Source organism: Temnothorax americanus, unplaced genomic scaffold (genome assembly GCF_048541705.1).
Source record: "Temnothorax americanus isolate GAGA-0224 unplaced genomic scaffold, ASM4854170v1 Scaffold138, whole genome shotgun sequence".
NCBI lineage: Eukaryota > Metazoa > Arthropoda > Insecta > Hymenoptera > Formicidae > Temnothorax > Temnothorax americanus.
In genome coordinates, this window is record NW_027509273.1 from 6,949 (window position 1) to 22,110 (window position 15,162).

At 39.0% G+C, this 15,162-nt stretch overlaps 1 protein-coding gene and 1 long non-coding RNA gene across 2 annotated transcripts in view; both read left to right on the forward strand.

Annotated features, from left to right (window-relative positions):
* Window positions 1–4,427: 4,427 nt before the first annotated feature.
* On the forward strand, window positions 4,428–5,164 carry LOC143894370 (uncharacterized). The gene is made up of 2 exons (XM_077400564.1): window positions 4,428–5,088; window positions 5,136–5,164. Exons 1-2 carry the CDS (start codon window positions 4,428–4,430, stop codon window positions 5,162–5,164), a joined length of 690 nt encoding a protein of 229 aa, XP_077256690.1.
* A 21-nt stretch (window positions 5,165–5,185) lies between these two features.
* The window catches only part of LOC143894353 (uncharacterized), an 86,781-nt gene continuing 76,804 nt past the window's right edge, over window positions 5,186–15,162 (forward strand). Inside the window, exon 1 of the long non-coding RNA XR_013256084.1 lies at window positions 5,186–5,321. This is a non-coding gene — a long non-coding RNA (uncharacterized LOC143894353). The remainder of the gene's footprint in view (window positions 5,322–15,162) is intronic.

A 15,162-nucleotide genomic window follows, 5' to 3' on the forward strand; every position in this document is an offset into this window, starting at 1 on the left:
GATAGTCGTTTCTGCTGAACCGTTTGTCCATTCTTGTTCGTTGTCGCGTCCGATTCAACGGTAGTCGAATGGCGAAGCTTGTTTATCGCAGTCCGTAACGCTTGCAGATCCTTCTTGAACGCAGTCAGCTTCTCGTCTGATTCTTTTCGTTGATTGTTCAACATTTTAAAGAATTGATCAACGTACAGTTTGTTAACTGCGTCACCGTCAGTCTCAGGTTGCGCTACGCGACGAATCTTGCGCGACTTTGCGTCAAAGTCCGTGGCGGCGCGACACAGAGCGTTATTGCGCACGAAATTTCTCATTAATCCGCTCCATCGATGTTACGAAATGGCGTTCGTCGCGTCTCCGCTGTGCTCGAACAATCCAAATTTGTTGATCGGCATTTCGACGCTGATTGAACGGATCGCCGTCGCATGGTTTAATTTATAATAAGCCCGGCTTCGCGAAGTTCCTCGATGATCGACATGATCTCGTTGTCGTGGGCACTGTTGCCAGCTTGACGCGAAGCGTCGAGCAATCGCAGACTTTCCACCAGCTCGTTGGGGTCGTTCCAGTGCACGTAGTTGATCTTATTGTCGGTTAGCGTCATCGCGCGAGGCATGGATAATCCCTTTCCGGATTTTTTCTTCTTGGATTCGGTAGACATCAACGGTGAAATTACAAATCGATACTTGAATCCCACGTTGCCCTTTAGTCGCCCGAGAAGATCGTGCTTGTATTTATGAGCACTCGTTGCCAACAACATGCTCCTGTACTTGATCTTATCGTCCTCCGGGTAGATCGCGTCATCGGGTATTTTTTTGAAGATCAACACGTAAATACCGGGTGTGCCGGCGTATCGTACGCCGTCGATATAAATGTTATCCGCTTTGTCCACGTCAAAACTTTTATTACCAAGCATCAATTTATTATTGCCGAGATAAACGCCGTACGCTATGTCCATCGTTGGACAGGCGCCCAAAACATCTGCGATGTAAATTCGGCTCAGTGGACCCAAGTGATCTTCCAACGATTCTATAAACCATTTTCGACCCTCCGACGTTTGCAACCGATTATGAACGGTCGTCCTGATCGAGTCGTCCGTGGTTTCAAAAACATTCGCGGTTTCAAGAAATTCGGGACTTGTACGTTGCACGGTTCGCGTCGGTGTAGAGGTTATCGGTGTAGAGGTTATCGGTCGTTTCGATTGATCAGATTTACACGGTGTCGATGACAGATCCGGCCAGGAGTCTGATCGTTTCTTCTTTCTCTTCGGTGTAGCATCCTCCTCCTCCCCGCGCTGTTGAACGGATAACGGTTCGATTTTCGCGTCAGCGTCGCTCTCCGTCGGCTCCTCTTTTTTCACCGCGATCAAGCTCGAGTTGTCAACGATCTTTTTCAATGGCCCGATGAGAGGTTTAAAGTGCGTGTCCAACTCAATGTCCTTCTCGATCTTACCGGTCTTCAAAGCGCAAAGTTTCTTGCGAATTGAATTACTCGTCTTTACAATCTCTTTCACGATCTTCTCGCGTTCGCGAATATTCTCGCTTTCGTCGATCGCAGCCATCGCGGAACAAAAAGCAGAGTGTCGATTTCTCTCTGTAATAACGCTAATGTTTCACCTCCGACGAGGTATCGGCAACGACTGATCGCTTTTACGGTATCGCGAACACGTTAAATCCTTTTCTGTATCGGCCGTTCGAAAGCACGCTGTCCTTGTCTATCACTACGAATCCGTATTTTTGTTGCCAACAATCGTGGCACAACGAGCAAAATTTATCGTACGACATGTCGGTATTCACGTGATCGTTGTACACGTGTTTCAAATTGGTACCATCCTGTTTAAACAGGATCAGCAGATTCGCGTTGTCCCGTATCAGATGTTTAGGTATTCTCGCGTACGTCTGACAGAGATAGAAGGAGTCGACGCTCGAGTGCCTGCCCATTGAGAAATACTCTCTCACAGCGTCTTGCTTATCGCACGCCACATCATCGAAGACGAAGATCGAGTTTGGACGTGCGTCGCTCGGTGGAATGACGTCACTGTTATTGGAGAACGTAAAATAGCCAATTTCGTCGATCAATGTCAACAAATTTTCCAAATATCGATATTTCGGCTGTTGCAGCGATTTCGAGTACACGTACACGTTTTCGAAACGTACACCGTGCGGACTTTCCAGCAAGCTAATCAGAACGTTGGTTTTACCGCAATTCGAAGGGCCGCAAATGATCGCGCGTATAGTAGTCGGTAACATCGTACCGTGCTTGCGTTTCTCCACGTTGCCCCCCATCGACCGTGATCTGACGTCGCAATTCGTCACGCGAATCGCCAACGGTTGTCGCACGAATCTCATTTCTTTCCACACTGCCGACTTTCTGGCTGACTCGAACGCCTATTTATAGGCGAGCGGAACCGCGAATCGCTCAGTAGCAAAAATGTTCGTCCTACTGTCGAGATCTTCCGATATTCGCGACTTGAGCGCCGAACAGCTGCAATTTGTGCCGAAAGCCGTTCTGCTGCAAACGTGCGGCGATCACGTCCACTACGTGTGGGACAAGCTTCCGGAACATTTAAAGGCGGATTTGGAGGTTCAGACATATTGTCGCTGTTACGAACATTACAATCGACCGTGGCAGCGAATGCACATCGACGGTCCCGCGCCAATGATAAAGGATTGCGGCGAATGTCAACGAAAAAAAAATGGTGGAGGCCTGTTAAATCGCGCGATAAACGCACTTCCGTTTGAATTACACATTCCCAGCTATCAATTTTGCGGTCCGGGAACTTGTTTACAAGAACAATTGGCGAGAAGCGATCAAGGTATTAATCCATTGGACGCGGCGTGTCGCAAGCACGACATAGCCTATTCGCGTAACCGCGATCTCACCGAGAGACACGCGGCGGACGAGATACTCGCTGCGGAAGCGCGAAAACGCATTACTGCGAGAGATTCGACTCTCGGAGAGAGAGAGCTGCCGCTACAGCCGTCTAGGCGACCATGAAGGCTAAGACGAAGCTCGTAATAGGTTTGAAAACAAAAAAAATCGAAAACTATGAAGAAAAGAATCTAACAAAAAAACGGATACTTCCGACAGCGAAACGAGGCGGCGTATTGCCGATTCTACCGTTGTTGGGAGTTCTCGGTTCTCTGGCCGGCGGAGCGGCGGGAGTCGTAAAGGCCGTGAACGATAACAAAGCCGCGCGGCGTCAGCTGGAAGAGATGCATATATTTCGACAGTTTCGGCAATCTTCGACCACCGAAAGAATTGGTGCAATATTTCGGGCCGAGCGTGACGAAGATCGAGTACATTTGCACGTCTTATCAGCGATACGATCAGAACATCTGTGGACAATTGTGCCTGCAATTTCTCCGGACGATCGACGCTAATTTAAAGCCTGACGGTGCGCCGTAGTGACTCAGTATTCGTTAACGGTTTCCGCCGACATGTCTATAACGTTCACGCTGACCGGGAAGAGCAGCATCCTTGCGGAGCATTATTTTCCCGCAGTGGATCTGAGCGACGGTGACTACGAACTCGGTCTAACGTGCTTTGAGACTTATCACACGATTCCGAACGTGAATTCTTCGAACAATTTTTATTTCGACGAGGATGACACGGAAATTACAATTCCCGAAAGATCGTATAAGATACGAGCCATAAATGAGTTTTTGAAACGCAAAATTTCACGAAAACGCCCGCGACGCGTAAATCGTTCCAACGATGATCGTACGTCGGTCGCGAATATCGCGCGAGAGGCGACCGCTCGCGCAAACGGCTACGAAGACGAGGCCGCGGAATACCCGATAGTGCTCCGCGCAAATTAAAATACGATGAAGAGCGAGATCAAGTGCGCTTTCAGAGTGAACTTTAACAAACCGAACAACGTTGGATCGCTGCTGGGATTCTCGTCGAAGCGTATATTGCATCCGAGACAGTGGCACGAGTCGGACGCGTCGATTAATATTATCAACGTAAACATTATCCGCGAGGAGTGTAACGTAACCGCGGGTGCGTACAGCAACGGTAAACGTGTTCACACGATACACGAATTTTCACCGAGCGTACCACCGGGATATAAGGTATCGGAAACGCCGGCGCAGATCATTTATCTGCCGATCATCGCGCGAAGCGTTACGGATCTAACGATACGCGTCACGGATCAAGACGGACGATTGCTCGATTTTCGAGGAGAAGAGATCACCGTCAGATTGCACGTACGACGGCTACAGCGATAATGCGCGACGTGTGACATGCTCGTGTTGAACGACTCGGAGCACGCGACAAATAAAAATATCTTTACGACTGCGACGATCGACGATATCATCAAATCGACATTTGGTAGCGTTAAAACTGAGACGAAAACAGAGACGAGAAAGAAGCTCAACTCATCGAACGTTATATTTTTACAATCTCTGGGATTCGCGGTACGAAACATCTGAACAATGACTGAAATTCTTAACATCGGAGGCGAGCCGGTTTTTGACGATCGCATCGTCAAGATCGAGACTCACACGTACAACCCGTACGCCAACACAACGTTCGAGTATAGCGACGAGATACGAATACCCATACAACAGCAAGATCTGTATACGTTGCCGTGCAAAAGTTTTCTCTACGTCGAAGGAACATTGACGGTGACCAGAGCAGCCGGCCAAGCCGATGACGTGGTATTGGGGAATAATTGCGTCGCGTTCATGTTCGATGAAATTCGATACGAGCTCGACGGTGTGAAGATTGATCATTGCAGAAACGTAAGAATAACCAGCACGCTCAAGAACTACGTAACGGTATCGTCCGACAGAAGCGTGATCCTGCGAAACGCGGGCTGGGAACCACATAATAACGCGAACGGATACTTCAATTTTTGCGTACCGCTCAACATGTTACTGGGATTTTGCGAGGATTACAAACGCGTGGTGATCAACGCTTGTTACGAATCAATCTTGATACGATCGCGCACCGACAACAATTGTCTGATGGGAAGTCTCGCGTTGGAGCCTACTGTCAAACTACTCAAGATACAGTGGCGAATGCCTCACGTGGTATTGAGCGAGGTCAACAAGCTGTCGATGCTGCGCACTTTGGAAAACGGACGATATCTAAGTATGGGTTTCCGTTCGTGGGATCTGTACGAGTATCCCCTGTTGCAGAACACGACCAAGCACTCGTGGGCCATTAAGGGGATGCTAAAGCTAAGGCCAAACTTCCTCGACGTCGGTAATGTCAACTCTGTCAACTAAAAGCAAAGGCCGAACTGATATTGGAGACCTCGCGTGGTGACAACGCGAAACTCCGGTTTCAGTGTTACCAACTAATTTCAGGTTCTATGAAGTGGTGTATGTCCGTACACGTACACACACCACTGAATTGCTCACACGGACGCACGGTGGAGAGACATATGCTATAGACGCGGCAACGCCGCGCGGCGTTGCCGCGTCTTGGATTCTTTAGCAATACGGCCTGAACCTGAAAATGCTTTCTGGCCGTCCGCGTAGCAGAAGGCAGTAACGTATCAAGGCTGATAAGCATCCGTTTTTTATAAATTACATATATTCTTATGCACACATGCGTATATATATATAATATCTATCTAATTATTATGTGTATGTTTATAATTGTCTGATGACAAATAATAACAGTAGCACAATTGGGAATGTGAATTAGTATACATAGTATATATTGACGCGGGTACTTATTAGACTTGGCAATTTACTGCATCTCTTGCACCTTAAATAATTTTTTTCTTGTAATGTAAATGAATGATGTAAAACTATTTCAAAGGATCTATCGATCCATTGAATCCATTCTTGATGGAATAAAACAATAACTTCTATAACACAAATGCAATAAATATTAAATTTATATAGTATTGATTTATATAACTAATTTTATTATGTCTTTATATATATATAGAAAAATATACACTCAGTCTTAAGCATCAGAGTAGAGGGTAACGCAGCTGATGAACAGTATACATAACAAATTGAATAAAAATCTGAATTATTATAACATAATGATATTAATAATTAAGATTTTTATTCAGTTTATTGTTAATTATCTATAACTGCATAACGTGTGCAGTAAAGCGGCTGTTTTAACGCGAGCGATATGTTTCGTCGGACGGATGATTAGCTAATTATGATTGTATACAGAATACTGGATATTTGCGTAAAGTATCGTTGCCTCGCGAATAAACTCGAAGGACCGTCGAGAAGAGGAAGCTCGCGGTGCTTTAATTTCTCTTCCGAGTGCGCTTTTCAATCTTTTATCCGTTTTCGCCCTCGTCTTCGTTTCCATTGTTAGTATGCGACAGCCGTTACTGCACTCCATGAAGAGTATCATTGCTTTGTCGAATAATACATAAGCAAAAGAGATGTTTTTCCTTGTGCTTAGAAATCCAAACAGATTTGATTTCGAGAATCATAAAGAAATTGTATTGTGTTACTTTCTTTCCATCGCGGCGAGTACCTAATCGTTTTTGTACATTTATAGTTTACAAGTATACACAGAGTACTTGAAAAGAAAGAAAAAAGGTGATTGTCGCGTTTTTTTTTCACAGAGGCGGGCAAACGTGTAACTGTGTTCACGTTGCCTGACTAAATCAAACTCAAATGCTACTAATAAGTATTTAGTTTTTATCCATCGGGACTTTAGGGTGCCGCGAATGCTGATATCAAGAATAATTATGATTTATCTTAGTGGAGTACGTACATCTTTTCGGCTTAGAAACGAAGACGATGACGATCAAACGAACGCTTCCGTTCTTGTCCCAAAATTGTTTTCGTTTTCTCTTGTAGCGAACGTTTCGAGGAATTTGCTTACGACGGTTCGTTAGCGGTAATTAACGATTATACGGAGCCGTCATATTTTCCACAACGCGTCGGGAAAAAATTGAATGGTTTCTATATGTATTCAGAGAATGTTGATTCATCATATTATTCTTTCAAACTTGCTTTCTCCTTTTAAAAATTTACACCAAGAAAAACTTTTGTTACATATTACTTTATTTTGATTTTTTTTTTTACATTTTTATTTTTTAAAAAAGAAACGAAAACCGTAGAAGAAAATTATTTAAACTTATCTTTATCGTGTTGGAAATTCATTCAATTTTATCGCTACGTGTCTCAACTTCTCTTGTTAAAAACAAAAACTAATTTATAGCTTTATGATTTTACATATAATTGTTAAATTTCAGTTTTGTCAGATGCGATTTGTGCGAGCTTATTTCGTGGAGCAAATATTTTGTTGCGTTTTGGAGAAAGTGTTCATCCGATCATTAGCGAAGCGACGCGATCCATTTATATTCGATCACGAGGGACTATGCGCAAATTTTCACATTATTTGCGGATTTTATAACTTTATTGACAAATATAAGATCTAAGATCTTTCGCATAACTGATTTACGATTAAACTTGCGCTTTATTGAGGCTCAGATGTACACCCGTCTGTATCACGTCAATAAAAATCTGGCTGCAAAACGTGTATGAATTCATTCGTTTAGCAAAGGATGCGCGTTGACCTTAGAAGTGCTCGTTGGAATTTCATCGCGGAGGAAAAAAACTTTGTCGCATTTTTTTAATCTTTCTGATTCTCAAAATACATTCTTCGTGTATATTTTATATTATATTTTTTGTGCAATGCTCATAATATTATTTGATTTTGGTAGATTAATTTTCTTTTCATGAAATATATTTTGGCAACTATGCCGTCTATAGAAAGAAATCTGTCGGACCTGTGCTAACTCGGACCACGTGCGTTTCTGACGTTTAAATATAGTGAAATTCGGTTAGAGAGAGTGATTGAATTCTCTTAGAAACAAAAAAATGACCTGTCTCATTTTTTGATAGAAATTCGATAGAGATGCTAAATATTAATTTATTAGGTGTGTTCGGGAAGACGCTATTAGTGCTATTTGCCTTATTTTATCCTTGTTTTACACCTCATGAAGCGATAAAGATAGAATGATGCAATAGCGCTATAGCGCGCTTCCCGAACACAGCCATTGTGTTATAAATTCGACGTTCGCTTTTCGCGTGAGACTAGCTGGCATCGGCTTCCTATCTCGCTAAACGGGCCTTTTTCAGTAGGATACGTTTCTTTCATTATAATATAGAGAGGAATAAGCTATATAGGGATAGGTACACATACCATGTTGTACGACAATATCGGGGGTCTATCGTTTGTATAATACGATTATTTTTTCTCTGGGCCCCGGAGATTCGTCCACGATGACGATTATCGCGGACACGGAATGTCTCCAGGATCGTGCTCCGATTACTTTGTACTAAGAATAATTTTGCATAAATTTCTTTGTGCCTTTTATATCACATGTATTTTCAAGCAAAGTTCATTTGTAGAATTTACGCGATGGAAGATATATATAGGGCGTACCGCGCCAAATCGGACACCATTTGGGTTTTGCATCTCCGATTTTTTGAAAAATTTTTATGTTATAGTATTAGTTGAAAGAGGCCCTCCATGATTTTTTTCAAATTTTTTGTCGAACCGTTTTCAAAATATCGATTTTTGAAAAATACGTTACTTTTTTTTTAAACGCCCATAATTTTACGAAAAATGGGCCAAAAAAATGGGACGTTTTTTTTCAAATTTTTTTTAATCAAAAAATTTTTTCAAACTGTGTGTTCTATAAAATTTACAAATTGACAAAATTTTTGATTTACAAAAAACACGTACTGATCGATTTTCTCCAAATTTTTGTAAAAAACTATCATCGATTTCACAACTTTTAAGCCTAAATTTATAATGAGATAATAACGGGATCTATTTTTTTTTGATTTTTTAATTTCCATTTTTATTTATCCGTGCTGAAAAATATCTGAAAAGAAAAAATAATTTACACAGGAACTACTATTAATTAATTATCTAAGACATAGTGATTACTTACTAATAGTTTACAAATTGATTTCAGAAAAAATACAGTGAAATAAAGCGTTTATTATTTATGCTTGGTAAATTTTTTTTGATTAAGTAGCGTTTATTTATTTAAACGTTTAAATACTTTTAAAACATTTGAGATCAACAGATGATGAAAATGATGAACATGTTTTTAAACTCTCAAGGGCCTTCTCCGTCTGGAATTACACAATTGATATTTTGCGTTCCTGGTTTGTCTTAGCTCTCTCTATCGCTTGTCTCAGCTTCTTGATCTGAATATAAGTCTTGTTAGAGGAAGATGCGCATAGACCTATTGGCAAATTTTCCGACGGAGCACCTCCACAATTTAACATATTAAACTCTTTGTAAATCTTAATTTTCATGAAGAAGAAATTGGTGCTGAATGGTTATTTTGCCAACAGACATGGCAAATGTCCTTGTGATGGAGTAGAAGGAACTGTTAAGAGAATTAGCGGCACGCGAAATCTTCCCCTTCATTATGACGAAAATCTCACTCTCAAAGAAACTATCTAACTGGCCGATAAAATAAATCTGTGCCAAATATCTCATGCGCAATCTTCTTAACAAAGATTATATAAGAGCAAAGAATCATTAGACAAAGCGGATATAATTAGACGTAACGCAAAACAGAACGCAAAAAAGATCCTTGTTGTAATCCAACGGAGAAGGCACTTTGCGATTTAAACAATTTTCATCAGCTGTTGAATCTCAATTTTAAAATATTAAAACGTGTAAAAAAATGAAACAACGCTTTACTTTAATAAAAAATTTATCACGCATAAATAATAAACGCTTTAATTTCACTGTATTTTTTCTGAAAGCACTTTTGTAAAAACATTTACGTAAGTACTAACTATGTCGTAGATAATTATTAATAGTAGTTTCCTGTGTAAAATTATTTTCTTTTTCAGATATTGGCAGCACGGATAAATAAAAGATAGAAATTAAAAAATCGCAAAAAAAAAAATAGATCCGTATATCTCAGTATAAATTTAGTCTTAAAAGTTGTGAAATCGATGATAGTTTTACAAAAAATTTGGAGAAAATTGACCGTCGCGTTTTGTAAATCAACAATTTGTGTCACAAAAATTTCCAAAATCTATAGGAAATACGTTAAAAAAAAATTAAAAAAAAATTTTTTGAAAAACCAAAACGTTCAATTTGGCCATGTTAGTAAAAATTAGGAAGCGTTTAAGGAGGCTCTACCCGGCTGCTAAACAATGTAGGCAAACCAGAAACAATTATATTAATAATGGGTATAAAATTATCGAAAATTAAATAAAAAATAATAATGATATTATTACATAGTGAAGAGTAGTTATAGTCGGACCGCGTAAGAGCACTCGGGATACGCTAGACGGGCAAGTCTCTCTAACTCAGAACCGAGTGACGCGAAATCTTCCCCGTATTTCTGCTTTCGATTTATGAAAAGCGAATAATAATTCTGAGAAAGGTGTCCCTCCCCAAAGCGTAATTTCAGCTTTGATTTTAATTCCGCGTACTCCAAGCTCCCGATATTCTCGACCGAATCCAGAATCGAGCGCGCTTTCCCTCTTAAACACAAGGCCAACGCAATAGTTCTCGACACGTCACTCCACTGATTCGCATGCGCGATGATCTCAAATTGAGAGAAAAACTCTCGCAGCGGAACCGACCCATGGCAAACGTCGGGCTTAAGTTTAAAGCCCAGCTCCACGCGCGCGTCATTTGCTCCCGGAAATGCGGTACAAGCCGCCGGAAACGCTCGCGTACCACTCACTACCGGAAACACGCCATAAGTCGACGTACCCGCGCGCTCATCACCCGCCCCGGGAAACGCAGAACGCACCCCCGAACTCCGCGTTTCTTCGGTCGCTCTATTTATGGTAGGACTTAGCTGTAAAAAACGAAGACGTTGTAGCTCCTCGTCCCGACGCCTCAGCTCCTCCGCTTGCCTCTCGTCCCGACATCGCAGCTCCTCCGTATGCTGCGCCTCCCTCCGCGCTTGTTCTTCGCGCAGCTGCCGTACTTCTTCGATGACGGTCTGCCGCTAACGACGTCACCTCCGGGGCGTCCGGCTGCGGTGTCCCCACTCGTGCTCGCTTCCTTGAGGAAGGCGCCGATGAGGCCATTCCGTCCGTTTGAATTTCCGTCGCTCTCCTGTTCCGCGGTCGCTCGTCCAATCCCGGCCGGAATTTTGACGTCCGCCCGACGTTAAGATAAACACACTTAACGTTGGTATCCAACGTTTTCGCTACGTCGTTTCAACCCTCTTTTGCACTAATTTGGGGAATCAAATTTAGGTTGTACCAACGTTGGAATCCGACTTATATAAGTTAAATTAAGGTTACATTTTTTCCACCAGTTTTAACGTTGGTATGTAAACTTTGATTTTGTACACTCTGCTAGACCTGAGGTTATTTTTTCACAACGTACATTTTAGGTGTAGTTTTCGTGCTTCCATTCAAACCATATGACGGCATTGGTGTAATAAATGTATCATAATACGTAGTACTTATCAATTTGGCACAAATAAAATGGCTTTATAGGAAAAATATAGTTTGCGCAGTCTTTGATACTATTGTAATTTTGCCATAAATACACGAACCCAGCACTGAAAATGTATAACAAAACCCATTTTATTGATAAATGTGGAAATGATAGGTCAAAATTAGACGAATCCTTTCTAAAATATTCCAATTTACTAAATATTCTAATAAATAACTAAAATTTTCCAAAGTGTAGATTTTAATTTTTTTTCATCAAAATTACTTTTAAGATAAATATGTTGTCAAAACCTTAACAACAGATATTATATAAATGCTTTAAATTGTTAATAAAGTGCGTTAAAAGATATAAATCTAAATATACTGGAAAATGGCGGATTATTTGCCTTCCTCTTTGAGGAATGAAAATGGCGAAGTCAGCGTTCCACACTATATCAAACTTTACGTAATAAAAGGTGCGATAAATTCTACTAAAATTTTCTTCTCGTATAAAATAATTAACTTTTTCAGACTTTTCCAAACTAAGTAGTATACCACTGTAGGCAAAATTGTACCTATATTGACTAAAAGTCTTAACAAGGTCGCCAAACTGACTTAACATGTCGATAAAGTATCAATTAGTTAAAAATTCTATACTAGATTTGCGAATGAGTCGTATATCTTAACCAAATCCGACCTATGCAATACCATCTATATGGTGATCTAGAGCATGGTTATGGCAGCCGTGCAGCCGAGCGAACGCGCTCTCGAGCTGTGAATCGCGCGGCGCGCGCGCGTTGTTTCCCGACGACGCGACGATAACCGCGTGAGATGAGATAGACCGGTTCGGCCGTGGATCGTCAACATTCGTCGCATAGTCCTCGTAGCTCACGCACGACGCCGCGAATTGCCGTCGACGATGCCCGCTTGATGCAGCAGTAATCTGCTCTACATTCATTTAGGCAGAATTTGTTACCATTTCTCGCGATTTCTTAACGTCAGTCAGAAATGATCACAGGCGACGTTTTACAACGTTAGCGTTTTACAACGTTTGATAACAAAACGTTGGTTTACGTTGGGAATTACGTATTGAAGTCGCTCGAAAAGTGTAGTGCAGAGTATAACGTCAGGCGAACGTTAAATATCTTAACGTCGGGTAATAGGACTTAAACTGTTTCGAATTTGACGTTGGGAAAGTGATAAAAAAAGCACGTCGTAATTTTAACGTTTAGACAACGTCCAAAAAACGTTAGTAATTATAAGTTACATTTTATAACTTTCTTGAACCGCTTACAACGTTGTGATTAGTAGAAAAGTAGTCCTTAGTCGGAAAGTTAACCGAAAAATGCTGCTTGGGGGACGAGCCCCCAAAATGTTGCGCTCGCCGAGTTCGCGTTCACGTCTCACCGCTCGTTCTCTCACTCGCTCGCGCAATCGGCACTCGCGGTCAATGAGGCGACACAATATTAAAATAGGAAAGACTCGTTTATTAGAGCAAACGGAATAAATACAGAATCGAGCCGTCACGTTCGCTCGGAGACGGAGGCTCGGAACAACAACAACACAACAACTGAAAAACAGTAAATCGATAAATCCATAACAGCTGGTCGTCAGGGACGCTTCGCAACTCGCCGCCTTGTAACGGGTGTCAGAGCACGAGCGCAACAATATAATTAATTTCTAAAATGATTGGGAGCATTTGCCTTGTATATGCTGTATACGTTTTATTCCAATTATAATTTAATTACTTAATAAAACATTAATAATGACGCCTTAAATGTTACTATTACATTTTTCATTTTACATGTAGGTACATTACAGATACATTGTTAACAAAATTACATTTTAACCGCGTTTTATGTAATTCATACTTATCATATAAAATTATTTAAAGTAATAAAGAATTCATGAAATAACATAAAATTAAACTTAGATATAAAATAATTCTTATTATAAAATTAATATTATTTCACTATATTTCATTATCGTATCTTTCTTGTTATATAAAATGTAGGATAATAATAAGAGAAATAGGATCGTATAACGAACATTAGAATCAAAAGTATGGCATGCCGTTTTACTTTTTAATAGCATAAATAAAATTATACTCAATATAAAAGTTTCAAAAAATAATTGTCTTCAGAAAAATTGCGATTCTTAATAATGAATTAAAATTATGTCTAGACATAATAAAAATTGACGAATTAAAATTATGTCTAGACATAATAAAAATTAGATGAATTAAAATTATGTGTACACATAATTTTAATTCATTTTTATTATGTCTAGACAAAATAAAAATGAATTAAAATTATGTCTAGACATAATTTTAATTCATCCAATTTTTATTATGTCTTGACATAATAAAAATGAATTAAAATTATGTGTACACATAATAAAAATTGGATGAATTAAAATTATGTCTGACATAAAAATAATTCCGCATTTTTATTATGTGTACACATAATTTTAATTCATTTTTATTATGTCTTGACATAATAAAAATGAATTAAAATTATGTGTCTAGACATAATAAAAATTGGCTGAATTAAAATTATGTGTACACATAATTTTAATTCAGCCAATTTTTATTATGTCTAGACATAATAAAAATTGTATGAATTAAAATTATGTGTACACATAATAAAAATTGTATGAATTAAAATTATGTGTACACATAATAAAAATGCGGAATTATAATAAAAATTGGCTGAATTAAAATTATGTGTAGACATAATAAAAATTGTATGAATTAAAATTATGTGTACACATAATAAAAATGTGGATTTATTTTTATGTCAGACGTAATTTTAATTCATCCAATTTTTATTATGTCTAGACATAATTTTAATTCATACAATTTTTATTATGTCAAGACATAATTTTAATTCATACAATTTTTATTCTTTCTAATAAAAATTGGATGAATTAAAATTATGTGGGTATAATTAAAATTCAAAGTTTGATCATCTAAACATTTATGTATTTAGATAAAATTTTTATTCGTTGAATTAAAATTAAAAATACATAGGTCGTAGAACTAAGAACTTATTCCATTGTGGAACCATCTATATGTTTGCTGGACACTTACCTGTGTTCTTTAATTTAAATTATCTTGCAATATGGAAAAATATTTTGCTATTAGCTTGGTAAATTATAATAATTATTTGTTAATTAGTTTGATGATAAAAAACTTTTTCCAAAAGTAATAGGTTTTATTTTTTATATCGAAAGAAGGAACTCTCCTGAATCGATTAAACTCAGAAAAAAGATAATTCACCGTCCCGTTCTCAAAATATTTAATTTTAAAATTAGGTGATTTTAATGATTTTAATATTGGTCTAATAGGAAAAGAGGTATTTTCTTATAAATAACACGAGTTTGCGAAAAATCTTTTGCCAAAAATGTCCGAACAATATATATCGATAGAAAGAGGACACTGTGAAGAAGCCTATTGAAGGTGAACACGATCTACCGTACAGTTTTTTTTTTTAAATTAATGTAATTTAAGTTGAAAACTAGTCAAGCGACGCGTTAACACATACTTTACTTTAATCTATTTCAAGCAAAATATTATTCCACAACGTAAAAATTACTTACTAATGGTCTTTTTACGTCATTACGAAGCATTGCGATACGTTATCCTATCATACTCTTATATAAAACCTGAGTTTCGATTAAAGGGAAAGAGGCAGTAAGAGCCGGCGCGGTAAATAAGGCGCAAGTTATATATATTTCTTATTGTCAATACATAAAAAATTCGCGAACGTTTCGACCATTTTTTGTGGTCATCTTC